The sequence below is a fragment of the Pantherophis guttatus genome, chromosome 6 (assembly GCF_059756535.1).
Source record: "Pantherophis guttatus breed Tessera chromosome 6, ASM5975653v1, whole genome shotgun sequence".
In the NCBI taxonomy this organism is placed as follows: domain Eukaryota; kingdom Metazoa; phylum Chordata; class Lepidosauria; order Squamata; family Colubridae; genus Pantherophis; species Pantherophis guttatus.
In genome coordinates, this window is record NC_142068.1 from 12,260,873 (window position 1) to 12,276,362 (window position 15,490).

At 35.8% G+C, this 15,490-nt stretch overlaps 1 protein-coding gene across 2 annotated transcripts in view; it reads left to right on the forward strand.

The window, feature by feature from the left end:
* Positions 1-942: 942 nt before the first annotated feature.
* Positions 943-15,490, forward strand: part of CCDC39 (coiled-coil domain 39 molecular ruler complex subunit) — a 28,945-nt gene continuing 14,397 nt past the window's right edge. The window contains exons 1-11 of one of the 2 annotated variants that reach the window (XM_060682848.2): positions 943-1,057; positions 1,457-1,590; positions 3,617-3,736; positions 4,999-5,145; positions 6,312-6,470; positions 8,699-8,791; positions 8,891-9,019; positions 9,263-9,454; positions 9,865-9,968; positions 11,389-11,521; positions 14,077-14,271. In XM_060682848.2, the coding sequence (XP_060538831.2) occupies positions 3,689-3,736; positions 4,999-5,145; positions 6,312-6,470; positions 8,699-8,791; positions 8,891-9,019; positions 9,263-9,454; positions 9,865-9,968; positions 11,389-11,521; positions 14,077-14,271 (1,200 nt within the window). In that variant the 5' untranslated portion in view covers positions 943-1,057; positions 1,457-1,590; positions 3,617-3,688. Of the gene's footprint in view, positions 1,058-1,127; positions 1,405-1,456; positions 1,591-3,616; positions 3,737-4,998; positions 5,146-6,311; positions 6,471-8,698; positions 8,792-8,890; positions 9,020-9,262; positions 9,455-9,864; positions 9,969-11,388; positions 11,522-14,076; positions 14,272-15,490 lie in introns of those variants that run through there. The other variant, XM_034438919.3, reaches the window with a different exon arrangement.

Consider the following 15,490-nt stretch of genomic DNA (forward strand, 5'->3'; position numbering starts at 1 on the left):
TACACTCCGTATCCCATTGATGAAAAAGTGTTATTCATCTATTGGTTAGCATGAACTATGCTTTTACTGTAGTGGTACCTGCCTCTGGAATGAGGACCCCTCTCAGATCCAAATGGATCCCAACCTTATGGCATTCTGGAAGGCCCTGAAAACTTGGCTAGTGGGGGGAATCAAAAATCAAAATTGGGAGTAGAGGAGGAGGAGGAGGAGGAGGAAGAATATACAATGACCTCCAGATTTCTTGGACTATAATTCCCACCATCCCAGCCAGAATAGCTTTTAATGCCTGCATTTCCTTTTTTCTCTTCCTTCCTTCCTTCTATCCTTTTCAGATTATTATTTAGATGTAAACTTGTGGTGGAAGGGTTTGTTTTTGTTCCTGACATGTAAACCATTCTGGGAGGTTTTTCATTACAACATCAGCAAAAAGTAAAAATGCTCTAGGTTATTAGGGTGCTCTTGATTTATTTATTTATTTTTTAATTTTGTTTTGCAACCACAGATTAACCCAGTTCTTCTTCTGCATTTTGAGGAAGGTGTTTTACGTTTGTATATTGGTTTGTTCTCTTATTTTGTTATTGAATTGCAATCTTACCAAATTTTATTTAAAAAGAGGAAAAGAAAACTAAAACATAGATTGTTAAAAAGAACGCATGTGGTTGAAAAGACTCAAAAGGTCTTTTCTCAAAGATATTAACTGATAAATCCCTTTGGAAAAGTTTTTGTAAAATCTGAATTCATGCCGCAGCAACATTGAGCGGCTGCCTTGCGAAGAGCTAAGATTCAGAGGTTGTTTCCAAAATCCAGTGCCAACTTGTTCAAATATTAAAAACAACAAGATTCTTTTCCAAATTACTTTTGAAGCCCCATAGAACTGGTTGCTCATTGTCTTCTTTTGGATTTTTTTTTTTTTTGTTTGTTATTCCCTGGCATTTCCTGGTGGTCTCGTATCTGGATTAGCCTTAACCTATCATCTCCAGCTCAGACAAAACCGACCGGGGCTGCCACCTGTTGAGCCCGAGCACTACAATTCCCATCAACCTCGACAAGCCCAGCGGTGAGTGACAGCGGCTGCAACCAGCGAAGAAGCCGGGAAGGGGGGAGGGAGGGAGGGAAGAGCGCGAGCCAGCCGGGGTGGTGTGTGTGTGTGTGGGGGGGTGGACACCGGAACTCGAAGCTCCGCGCGCGGTGGTTGCCGAGGCAACGCATTCCGGCTGTTGCTAAGGCAACCAACGGCGGCCAAATTGAGGCAGGGGCGCCATGAGCAATGAAAGCCGCGGAGGGGATGGCGGCGGCGGCGGTCCCGTCATCGGTTCGGCCGCTTTGGTGCTGGCCGAACTCGACTGGAACGATGGGTTCGCCATTCCCGTGGCTAACGAAGAAAACAAATCGCTGGAGGAAGAGGCAAGGGACGGTTGGGGGGGGGGCACTCAAGTCACGCTTTATTTCGTTGCAGGGTCCGGCAATGGAGGCTGCAGACCAAAGAAGGAAAACAACAACAACAACAACAACCCTGGCTCCTCTCAAGATGACTAAGGCGACGAGGCAGTGTCCGCCTTCCTCATTTATATTTCTGACCGAGAAACGAGGGTGTTTATCTGTCTCTTGTGTATCTCCAGGGTAGTTGTGTGTGGCTGTTAATTTGCCCCAACGAATTTGCCCCTGACCTAATACTGCGGCAGCATTTCTTCCCTGTAACTCGGGATATCCATTGAGATATCCTTTATTATTGCCCCTTGCTTTGCTTTCCCCTTCTTGTAAGGTCCTCTGGAGCGCTCTCCTTCCAACCAGCTCTAAGCATCATCTTCATCATTACGGGGCAGGAGAACTGGAGTTGGGTGGCACACACATTTGTAATAAATAATCATCATCTGCACATTGAGAAAATTTTCATCAGCGAATTACAAAAGGCGACGCTGCTGTTCGGATGTGCACACATATCCTACCCAAGTACATGATGAAACTCAAGGTTGTTGGGGAAGAATATGCATAGGAAGTCTAAGGTCAGCTTAAAGAGCCGGTCGAGCTGTGATTTCACATTGTTGGTTATATAATAATAATAATAATAATAATAATAATAATAATAATAATAATAATAATACTGTATTAAATGTATGTGCTGCCCAGCTCTGATTCTACCCCATCTTGGTAGGACTGCTGGTGGAAGGCTCCCTCACTTTCCACTTCACTAATCCAGACTCAGGTGGCAAACCCGACTTTCTCCTGGTTTGACATCAAAACAATTGGGACTTGGTGTACTGATTCAGAACATGGTCCATTTTGTTTAATTCTATGCATATATGTCCGTGTATGTTCCCATGATTTATACCTGTCTGGGTGTATTTTTATTTATTTAGCATATGGCAAAATTTATTTATTTAGCGTATCTACAAAGATCACTGATACACAAATTTGGTTTAAATAAATGTGTGTGTGTGTGTATATAATATAATTATATATGTAATTATATATATGTACTATAATATTAATTTAATACGATATAATATAATACAATATAATTAATATAATTAATATAATATAATATAATTAATATAATAATATAATTAATATAACATAACATAACATAACATCATAACATAACAATATAATATAATAATAAAATATAATATAATAATATAATATAATATAATATAAATAATAATATAATATAATATAATATAATATAATATAATATAATATAATATAATATAATATAATATAATATAATATAATATAATATAATATAATATAAATATATCCTGTTTCCCCCAAAATAAGACATCCCCTGATAATAAGCCCAATCGGGCTTTTGAGCGCATGGCAATAAGGCCAAGCGCTTATTTCAAGGTTCAAAAAATATAAGACAGGGTCTTATTTTTGGGGAAACATGGTATAATGATAATACAATATAAGAGATAATATATTAAATGAAGATAAAACCATAATAAAATCACCATAATATGGAGCCATAAAATTGCAATGAAATAGATGTTATAATTTGATATAGCTAACAAATCTAACTTTCTAGTGTGATTGCAGTGAGATCATTCCAGGTGCCTTTCCTGAGGGTACATTCTTGAACTATCTGGGTATATATCTACAGGTTGTAGATAGCTCAATAAAATGGGATGGTTAATACCATGGAGAGAGTGTCTAAATAAAATGATTCCTTAGGGTACAGATTTAGATTTTCCAGAAGTAAGCTTTTTCAGTGGCAACCCTTTGACTTAAGAACGTCATTCTAATGGAGATACACTTGATGCTGTCTTTATTGTCCCACTTATAGGCACTTTATACATATTTTCCTCAGACCTTTTAATTATCTGTTCTGTTGTGATATTTTTAAATTTCTACTATTAGTTTTACTGTACATTTTAACATTTTATCTTACATTTTTACACAATGTAGGAATATATGTTTTTATTAATATTGTTAACCTTCCATTTGAATTGTTTGAATTTGGTTGGGAATTATTTTTTTTTAAGAAAGCACAAAGTACGGGAAAAATATTAATTTTCTTCCAAATAATCCCTACAGATCCACCGTAGTCCTGTTTTTTGTGTTTCTATTTTTCTGATATTTTGTAACATTAAATATATTGATCTTTGTTTTACAGTTGCAAAAGTTGCAAAAAGAAAAGGCAAATTTGCAAAGTCAGTTGTCCGACTATGAAGATCGTATTACAGCAATGTCCTCACACTTGAAAAATGTCAGACAGGAGTTTGATTTGACACAAGTAAGTGGTTATAGACTTTGATCACCTATACTGTAAAGCATAATTTTATATGCATTTATTCTATTGTAAACCTAACATTTTTGCCATAAGCATTATTCATTAATCCAACTTTCTCACCCAAGTAATGACCAGACATAGATCTGTTTAATTTTAGTAAGTTTATTGCATGTACAATTTAATGAGCAGTTCTAAGCATAATTACTATATGATAATTTTAGTACATGCAATATGATTCAAAGCAAATATGCTAAGTTGGTGTATGAAGTTGTAATCTTATGCATAACTATTTGAAATTAGTCACATAGTGATAGTGACTTAACTCTTTTAAAATGGAACTTCACTATCCCAAATCAATAGGAGTTATGTTTTTTCCTCTTTATAAAGGCACTTGTTATGCCTTTATTTTGCACTTATATTTAAATACTGGAAATATTCCCTTTTGTAAATTTGTAAATACAAATTTATAAATTTGTATTTATAAAATCTATAGATTCATTTCTGCTTCATATTATTTAACAGGAAAGTTTATGAACAGAGTATATATTTTTGTATATATATAATTAAATTTTAAATATTTATAAGATAAAACAAAATAGATTTGTTATGTTAGTTCTAGATAGATAACACCTGGGTGAATTTGTATGGGAAATGAATGTGGATATTTGGCAATATGTTTGTTTATTTATTAAATTTATATGCTGCCAAACTTCCTATAAGGTGACTCTGGGCAGTTTACAGATTGTAATAAGATAATAATTGTAATAAGATAAATAAAGATAAAGCATTTAAAATATTAAAACTATGCAAATTAGAATATTTCATTTCTATATACAGATGGAAAGAACACATAAATATCTGCTAATTCTTAAATCCATTAAAATCATTAAAATGTTCACTTGAATCTTCTTGGCTGTAAACTTATATGAATATAATTAATCCTATTTTTCTTCTGTTCTGAGCTACAGAAAGCTACAACAATGGATTGAAAATTGCATCTCAATTTTTTGTGTTCCAAGAATTGAAAACTGATCTGAGAGAGTCAGTGCTGATCTCTTCTTATAGAAGATGCATATGTTTATATAAATACCAATTAAGGGGCTTATTACAATTATACAACAACATTTCTTGGGTATTTTGTTTTAAATTTTACATCCTTTTTTAAATTTCTAATACCTAAACAAGAGAATGAAACTTTAAAAGTGGTTTACGGATTATAATTGCTCACTATACTGGCAAAGTAATGAATAACCTTGTTTTTTAAGGGTCTTTTCAGAGCCAGGCAGAATGAAATAGAAACTGAACAACATTTTAAAGCTGTTGCAGAGAGAGAAGTGGGTCGCCTGAAGACTGAGATTCAAAAGCTGGAAAATGATTTGGTTTCACTAAGAGAGAAGAAAAATAGTCAGGAAGTACGTTTCAAATAATTCATTAAGCATCTGAAAAATACCTTGTCAAAGACTATTTTTTTCAACTCTTATTTTTCACCTGCATTGCTGCAAAGAAAACAATACAACAGTGCATTTATTAGTGGTTTTTGGAGCAGTCATTCCAGTGTGCACCTCTGGCTCAATAGAAGATGGAAAACTGACTCATAATTTTCTCTTGGTCTAGCAGTCGATTGGTCTTATTTTAATTGTCCACATGTTATCTGTTCTTTTTAAATTGGAGATGCCAGGAATTGAATTTGGAAGCTGGCGCAAAATATATTTCATATTGTGGAGTTGTAGCTTATAGGAAAGAAAAATAATTGAATCACAGAATCTTTAGGCAAAGGCAGGATTTAAATTCTTACCCAACGGGATGCCTCTTGAATGAACTACATATCCCCACCTAGTGTGGAGAACATGGGGTTTGTAGTCTTAAGATTTTTAGAAGGTTCCAGTCTGGGGAAGCTGGATTTAAGTATTTTTTTCTTATTGCTTTCCCAATTTTAAGTTTTTCCTCAGGAAAGTGACCTCAATTATATCTAATTACCTTAATCTATAGAAATCCTTCTTTGCATCAGTATTTAATCCTTCATTTTAGAGAGATAAAATAAGGTTAGGAATTCTAGAAATTCTAGAAAACTTTGGAATATTTCAGATCATGTCAATTGTAGCGTGTAATTTTGGAATAATGTCTGGATCACTACTGGAATGGCAAGTTCAGGGAACCCAAAAGAACAAAACATTCTGGAGTTCCACAGTGTTTCCAGATAGAATGTGTTGCATTTAAAGTACTTTACTTATGTTGTTATATATACCTTTCATTTTGTTTAACCTCAGAGTTAAATACTGAAAAATAAATTATTCAGATACTATGCATTCATATTTAATAAACTAAAATTAATTATTTATATGACATGTAAATGTGGCTGTGTTCAGACCAAGTTAACTAAGTTTTTGAATTACTTGGTGACAAATAGAGAACTGTAAGATACACATTTAATTCTTCCATTGTGTAAACTGAAGTTTTTTTACCAGATACCACACATAAATCTGTAACTCTGTAATAATAACAGCTTTATTGATTTAATAACAATATGAATATTCCCTTCACCTTATACATTTTTTTTTCTTTTCACCATCAATATTAGAATAATGTTTTCAAGCTGAGTCAGAAATTGGAAGCATTAAAATGCCAAATGAACTGGGACCAACAAGCTTTAGAGGCTTGGTTGGAGGAGTCTGCTCATAAAGACAATGATGCACTTACAATCCAGAAATATGCACAGCAAGATGATGGAAAATTAAGAGTATGTATGTTATATTTCACATAGTTATAAAATATGCTATTCTAATTTTATTTTGATGGAAAATCTCTATTGTACAATAGCATCAGGTTGAGGCATGATATCAAATTAGCTAGGACATGGGAGAAGTGTGGCTATCTAGAAACATTTTTTTTTTTTACTTTAATAATAATATTAAGAATTCTGAATTTGAACAGAACACCTGAGAGTTAGATTATTAAAACTTTTACCATTGAACCATTTTGAAAACCTGTTTTTTTCTAACCGGGAAGAAAATAGCAGATTCTTTTTTCTTCTTTTTGCATTTCAAGAAAAATAATTGGAAGGATTGCTGGAATAGCCAGTGTGGCCTAACTGTTAAGTTGCTGGTTGAAAAAGTGGGTAAACTCAGATCCTAATTTACCTCAGTCTCTGGTCATAACCTGAGTCACAGGGCTTTTGTTACAGGGAAATAAGCTCACCTAGGAATACAGTTTGTGTATCTTTTCCCCTATTGTGGTGTCTGGGTCAAATTAAAACTGCCCATCACTATTTAGTTAAAGTAAAGTAAAAATATGTAATTGCCTAGCTAGATCCATAATATCCATCCTAAGGTTCCTTGTTTGTAGTGAGCCAGCATGGAATAATTCATTTAAAAGGACTTTGTGAATTAAGCAGCCCTCGAAGTAACAGTAACAGAGTTGGAAGGGACCTTGGAGGTCATCTAGTCCAACCCCCTGCTCATGCAGGAGACCTATACTAGGGATTTGAACTGCTGACCTTTCTGATCGACACGCTCAGCGTCTTAGCCACTGAGCTACCTAGGGAGCTGCATAGAATTAATAGAAGTCTCTCTTACATTTTACCTGCCTATACATATATATAAATACACATATATCACCATCCTGTCATACCCATCTTTTTGCATTCCCCTTCCTTCCAATGAATATTAAATGAACTGGGAGATAAAGGGAAGCTGTAAGGGTTCTCCCATGATTATAGATTATTTCTGTCACAGGAACCAAGGAATTTAAGAAGAATTCCCCTCCCAGTATTAAAGTGGAAGAAGGCTACTGATTTAGTCAGGGTCACTATTTTCAGCAGAAAACAATATCAAAATAACAAGGGTCTTCCCCCCCCTTATCAATAACCTATCCCCAAATCCATGGTTTCCTACTGCAATTATCAGAAACAAGCAACAATTTAGGTTTTACCTTCCAAATATACAGCTGGCGGTATGGGACTAGATCAGCAGGGAATTTGCAGTTTCTTAATTGTCATCTACTTGGCAGATTGGTGGCAAATACAGACTAATATATTGATAGGTTCAGAAGCCTTAGTTTTTGCAGACATGATATGTATAAATTAGAAATTGCAACAGATAATCCAGACAATATAAATGAAGTACAATAACTGTTGGAAATATTTTTACCATACATAATATAAAGCGCTGTTATTAAGTATTGAGTAGATTGATTGGAATAGTTCATCTCCCCAGTAGCTCTCCATTTAAAACAATATATAATAAGGTTCAAATAAGGAATTAAAATAGTCACCATGGCATAGGGCCTGGTTACTTGAGGAACCACCTGTTTCCCATAGTATCTGCTGCCTGATTCAGTCTGGCATGGTTGGCATGTTCCAGATTCCTTCAGTTAAACATTGCCATCTACACAAGACCCTATAAGCACCCCTTCTCTGTAGCAGTACCTCCCTCTAGAGCAGGGGTTCCCAACCTTTTCTATACCCCGCTCCCCTAGAATGCTTGATATATTCTCGCACCCCTTACAAAAGTAAATAATTATATGCATATAATTATGCATATACACTATAATTTTGAAACTTCTAAACCCAAGTTTTTGCACCCCCTGGAATATCGACTCGCACCCCTGGTTGGGAACTCCTACTCTAGGGGTTACCCCTTAGATTTGAACCACCCTCACCCTACTGGTATTTGGAAGGGCCCTGAAGTTTCCTTGAAGGCAAGCATAACAGAAGCCCTCTTTTCTTCTTTTCATTTGGTCCCTTCTGGCTAGTTATCTGTGCCATTTCGTGGTGGTTTTTTGTGGTGGTTTTACTATCCTGTAAAGAGTCAGTGTCACTGTTTCTTTGAGATTTCTTGAAGCCATAGGATTTTATAATGGTCTTTTTTTGGGCAATATTACAGTTGGTAATGCTTAGGGGTTCCTAGCTGTATTTTATTTTTGGAGTTACTATTTAAAAGAATAAGCTTGATTATTCTTTATTTTCAGAAACTGAGTCTACAAATCGAAATACTGACAGTTAATTCTAATAATAAACGCAGGATTCTTGACAATGAACTTACAGAAACCTTAGCTGCTCAGGTTTGTTCACAAACACATTTAGAAAATTAATATTAATGTAACATTTTAAGGGTTGCTTATAAGTAAACTACTGTGCTAGCTGATACCATTCTCTTTCAGATCGAATTGGACAAAACAGCAGAAGACTTCCGCAGAGTTCACCAAGAAAGACAAGACCTTATCCGACAGTGGGAAAACACTATAGAACAAATGCAGAAACGGGATCAAGAAATAGATAGCTGTGCCTTGGTAATTTTTTTCCCTTGGATTTTGTTTCTGAATTATGGAATATCATCTGACCTAATGAGCCTTCCTACATGTATATGCATATGTATATAATTTTTGATAACTGCTTTCTTTTGTGACACAATTTATCCTATAGTGCACATTTGGTGAGATCACCAGAAAAAAGACAAGGCTGCTTTCCTAACTTTAGTTAGAATGTTTGAGGTTATTTTATTGCCTATTTATTCATTCACGTTCTGTTGATAGCTTTTAGCACAGGCAAGAAGGGCAATCCGTGCAAAGGAAAGTGTGCTTAAAGACAAAGTCCAATTTTTGGCGAATGAGAGCGGGAACAATGTAGAGTATGAGAAGAGAATTTCCATTGCTGATCGACAAGCTGCCAAACTGAGATTAGAATACCAGACAGAGGAAAATAATAGAGATGCACTTCAAAATGAGGTAATTTAAGCATAAATTGATATATGAATAACGGTCTTCATTATCTCTTAAGTCAGAAACTATGTGTAAACATTTTGTTAGTACTAATTCTGATTACAATGTGAGAAAGGGAATCACTTGAAATAGGAATAAGAATAGAATTTGAATAAAATTAATGTAAGGATTGTTCACCTATTTCGCATTCACACAAAAGCTTCGGATGACAATGCTGTTAAAGACATGGATGCATGGTAAAATTAAAGAAAATGTTTATGTTCCCAAAATATTTTTTCAGCATCTAATTATTAAACTGCAAAATTGTTAAAATATTTTTAAAAATAAAATAACTATATTTCCCAAAAGGACAAACAGCATTGTTCTTTATGAACAACACAAATGTTCTTTATAACTTAACTTCTTTAATTGTTTAGTTGGATACACTGAAAGCTACTGTGGATGGGACAGCTTCTGAACTAGAATCAATGAGAACCACTGTAGCCAACCTTAAGAAAGAAATCCAGGACAAAACGTTAAGGTATGCATTAATTAAATACTTTAAAAAATCATGAGATAGATCTTGAACATGCTGCATTAGGAAGGCTGGTTGCCATCTACTAAATGAGAAATTTATTTTCCTTCCTAATTTGCAAAGCTAACTATCTGGCTATGTTCTTTAAACTTCTTATATTTATGAGATAGCTTAATAGCTACAATCACATAACACATTTAATTTGACTATTAAGTTAGTACATTTTGGCATTAACACAGTATTTTTAACTATAAAATATTTAAGATGAATTTGCATAGCACAATAAGCTAAATCTGACTAGATTTAGCCTGCTATGCTATATTCATGCACCATTTCATTTTAACTGGCTTAGTTAAATGTTGGGCAGCCTGTAGCTCATCGGTTAAGATGAAAGCCGGCAGGCCAAGTTTGAATCCTGCGTGCCACACAATGGGGTGAGCTCCTGTCCACGCCCCAGATCCTGCCAACCTAATTCAAAAGCATGCAAATGTGAATAGATAAATAAGTACCACTTTGGTGGGAAGATAATAGCACTCCGTGACTTCATGCTGTGGAAATGTCTTTGGACATCGCTGGCTCAATAGCCTTGAAACAGAGATGAGCACACCCCTTATAGTTGGCAGTGATTAGCGGAGTAAAATCTGCAAGAACTCCTTTTTTTTTAGTAAAAAGTAGTGTACAAATCTAGCCAGTATTTGAACTAAATGGAAATCTAAGTGATAGATATATAACTAGTTAGGAAGGCTTTAGATGAGTTTTGATTGGACATTTACCTTATCTCATTCACAGAATTTTACTAGCATTAGACAACATCTTCTGACAAATTTCTATGTTTTCCTTCCATATTCCATCTCTTCTTTTTTCCATTACGAAGAAGAGCCAGATTTATTACATTTATTAATAAAAAATATAATATTAGTAGCCCTTTGTGCAGGGCAAAATGTCTGCTTCAAGATTCAGTGTAGTATGGGTCAACCACATAACATAAAATCTCACTCTCATAGAGCAGAGAGGCCTTTTGAGTTGGATTGATGTAACTGACTGCTGATTTTAACTAGATGCTATCTCTTTTCAGATTACTAGGTTTTTTTTATTAGCTATCTTGAATATCCTGGGAATGATAATAAATTGAAATTAATAATATTATCTAATTCCCCTTTCCAGAGTCAGTATTAATATGGCTTGCAGACACAAGCAGATTTCCAACAGTTTTCTTTTAATAAAAGCTTTTTTAGTTAATTATAAAATGGAATAGTACGTTTTAATATTGCTTTGTCATTAAAAATTATTTTTAAAATGTTGACTTTGTCTTGCACCTAATAAACAAGACAGTTTTCAGTCATATGTGATTTTTAACAATTATATGAATAATTTTAATTTCTGTACAGGACTTAGACATTTATATGTAATACACTTTTTCACTTAGGCTAAACATGATTAAGGACCAGAATGAAACTCTTGCAAATAAATTGAAATTTGTGACATACCAAGCATTAAGTGAAGAAGAAAAAGCGTGCAAAATGGAGGAACTATTAAAAGAGAAAGAAAAACATTTGAGGGTAAAAACACACTTTCAAAAATTCCTGCAGTCTGTTTTGTTAATTTTTTTAAAGTCTGCAAAATACTATTTAAATAATTGTTTTCAGTTGATTTGGCCAAGGTGGAGACACCAGAAGCTCCAGATATTGCAGGCTGTGTAGACAGATGAAGCTAATAGGTTTTACTATTTATTATTACTATCACGTGACATGTAGGATGTTTTAACAATATTTTTATAGGAATTACTCTAAGCGGTACTTTAGAATGTAGAATGTTCTTTAATCCTTGACCTGCAGACATGTAAAATTTATTTAATGTTTATTAGCTATCTACAGGTAATCCTTGATTTACAACAGTTCGTTTAGTGACTGTTTGAAATTACAATGCACTTTAAAAAGTCACATACAGGTACAGGTCTGGATGGGTAGGAGCACACTCAGGCACAACCCCTCCAAGACAGAGTGGCTGTGGATAATACCGGCGTCCCATGATCTAGCTCCCCCATCACTGTTGATGGGAGGGGAGTGACTGGCTCCCTCGGAAAGGGTTCGTAATCTTGGCGTCCTCCTTGATTCACGGCTGTCTTTAGTGGACCATCTAACGGCCGTGACAAGGGGGGCATTTGCACAGATTTGCGGGGTGCGCCAGTTACGACCCTTTCTAGACAGTGACGCCCACCATATGGTCACTCATGCTCTCATCATCATATAGTAATCATGGTTGGATTACTACAATGCCCTCTACATGGGGCTGCCCTTGGGTTGTACCCGGAGGCTCCAACTGGTCCAGAATGTGGCCGTGCGAGTATTACGGGTGCATCCCGCTAATCCCAAATAACACCACTATTGCGCGAGCTGCACTGGTTGCCGGTGGTCCTCCGGATCCGCTTCAAGGTGCTGGTACTTACCTATAAAGCCCTTCATGGCATGGGCCTGGGGTATCTGCAGGATCATCTCCTACCCGCCTCCCACCGCCCAGTGAGCTCACATAGGGCTGCCCTCCTCCGGGTCCCCTCGGCTAGACAGTGTCGGCTGGCGGTCCCCAGGATGAGGGCATTCTCTGTGGTCGCACCGACCCTCTGGAATGGGTTGCCCACCGAGCTCCAGACGGCCCCCGACCTCCGCACCTTCTGCGCCGACCTAAAGACATGGCTTTTTCACCAACTTCCCTGATCTGTTGTGGATTTTAACTTTGGGATTGGGGATTTTAAATTGGTTTTAATATTATTTAACTCTTATTTATTGTCGGGTTGTTTTATTGTTATGAGCCGCCCCAAGTCCTGCGGGAGAAGGGCGGCATATAAATCTGACAAATAATAAAAAATAATAATAATATGACTGTTTTTCACACTTATGACCATTGCAGCATCCCCTTGATTACATGATCAAAATTAAGATGCTGGGCTACTGGTTCATATTTACAATGGTTGCAGTGTCTCTTGAGGTCATGTGATCCCCTTTTGTGACCTTCTGACAAGCAACGTCAATGGGGAAGCCAGATTCACTTAAGAACCCTGTCACTAAATTAATAACCAAAATGATTCACTTAACAAATGTGGCAAGAAAGATCATAAAATGGGGCAAAATTCACTTAACAAATGTCTCGCTGAGATCAATTGTGATTGTAAGTCAAGGACTACCTGTACAGATCCTTAACTTTTAAAAATGAAATTCCTAAAACCATTTATATGGGTGCAAGTCAATTCAACATATAATGTGTGTGTGTGTGTGTGTATTTGCATATATATATAGTATATATACTCATATAGACTGCTCAAAAAAATAAAGGGAACACAAGCAGAAGACATCTGAGATCTGAATGAATGAAATAGCCTTATTAAATACTTCGTTCGTTACATACAGTAGTTTTGTGTTCCCTTTAGTTGCTTGAGCAGTGTAAAAACTACTGTATGTAAAGAACAAAGTATTTAATAAGGCTATTTCATTCATTCAGATCTCGGATGTCTTCTGCTTGTGTTCCCTATATTTTTTTGAGCAGTATATATATGCAAACAATGTAGTCAAGCCTCTGGGTATGGGTGATTGATAACCCAAGAAAATGCAACATAATAATTACAGTTTAACAAAGGTGAAGCATTCTTGTTTCTACAGTGTTTTAGCTGGAACATAGCTTTTCATCAGAATTAATTACAGATGTTATTTGCCACACCTATTAATATGAAAAAAAATGCAGTTTGAAAATTATAAAGATATGCCTGTGTTTCTTTTCTTAAGACATATGTGGTTTGCAAATTAGGTAGATTTGATGTTTGGCCTGCATTGTTGCCCTTCAAGAAAATGAAGCAACCAGAAAGTAGGAAGAGTTAGGCTAAAGGGATATGGCTCATCTGAGATAGATAGAAGGGAAAGGAAAATAACAACGAAAGTGAATCAGGGATAATAGAGCAGAACAACTCCATACTCTAAAAGAACGTAGAATTTGGTGAAGATACTGAAATAGCCTAAGCAAAACTTCTGTTTGATTCATGTCTGACTTAATCTTTACAACCCCAAATTTAGAAAAAAAAATGTATAAAATATTTATACACATTGATGTATTGTAATTCTAATATCAGGAGAAAGAGGCACAGGCGTTACAACTGAGAGAGGCACATTTCAAGAAAACAAAGGAGTTGCAAACACTTAAGGACAATGAAAAGGGCATCACATCTTTAATTGAAGGACGTCGTGGTCTGAAAAAAAACCTTCAGAACCGATTACGGCGGCTGGATATACAAGCCCTTAACCAGCAAGAACTCATGTATAACCAGGTAAGGTTTATATGTATATCTGCAGATATATGAATTTAATTTAATCTTATAGCAAGATGGCAGTAAATCACAAACAATATGCATTAGTGAAGAAAAAAAACCTAACAGACCTTTAAAATCCATTAAGCATTTCGGTTTTTGTTTTCCTAATTAATCCAACTGGTTTATAACTGATAGAATCCAAGGAGATCATGCCAAAAGGGATACAGGAAAGATTAGGAAGCAGGATAAAAAAAAAGTTTAGATAAGGTCATGATAGTGACCTTTCATTCTCTAATTATAAACCTTTTGTCTGTGGCAAATGGCACCAGCAGGATATTCTGGAGGAGAGATTATTTAATCAGTCCCTTATTTATATGTATCCTCTGTGGAATAAATTCCACAGAATTTATTAGGAAAGGTGTTACATGCACCCATGTAACACCTTTCCTGCGTGAGCTGCACTGGCTCCCAGTGGTCTTCCGGGTGCGATTCAAGGTCTTGGTTACCACCTTTAAAGCGCTCCATGGCTCAGGACCTGGGTACCTACGAGACCGCCTTCTGCCACCGATAGCCTCCCACCGACCAGTTCGCTCCCACAGAGAGGGACTCCTCAGGGTGCTGTCGGCCAAATTATATCAGCTGACGACACCCAGGAGGAGAGCCTTCTCTGTGGGAGCCCCTGCCCTTTGGAATGAACTGCCCCTGGACATACGCAAGATCTCTGACCTCCAAGTTTTCCGCTGTGCTCTTAAGACCCTGCTCTTCCGACAGGCAGGGCTAGCTTCATAATTGAGTTTTAAATTTGGAATTCTTAAATTTTTGGGTTTTTTAGTTAATTGGCCTTAAATGTAATACTTTTAATAAGTTTTTAAATTTAAATTGTGATATTTGTATTGTGTTTTTACCTGGCTGTACACCGCCCCGAGTCCTTCGGGAGAGGGGCGGTATAGAAATAAAATTATCCTAAAATTATCCATTATCCTAAAATTGTGCAGCTTTTATATTAATGCCTGTAAAATAAACCTAGAACAAGGTTGTATGTTGAATTGTGAAATAATAAACTTATTATTCTATTTACCTGAAATAATGTTTAATTGGTGTCAGTGGTACCATTTATAATTAGGAAAGGAAACAATTTGCTTGAAATGGAATTCTATTTAATTTGAAATCAATCTGTTTTACGTTTGGTTGTGCAATCCATAAACCAGCTTTTTGTAATCACTTCTCTTGCAGAGAA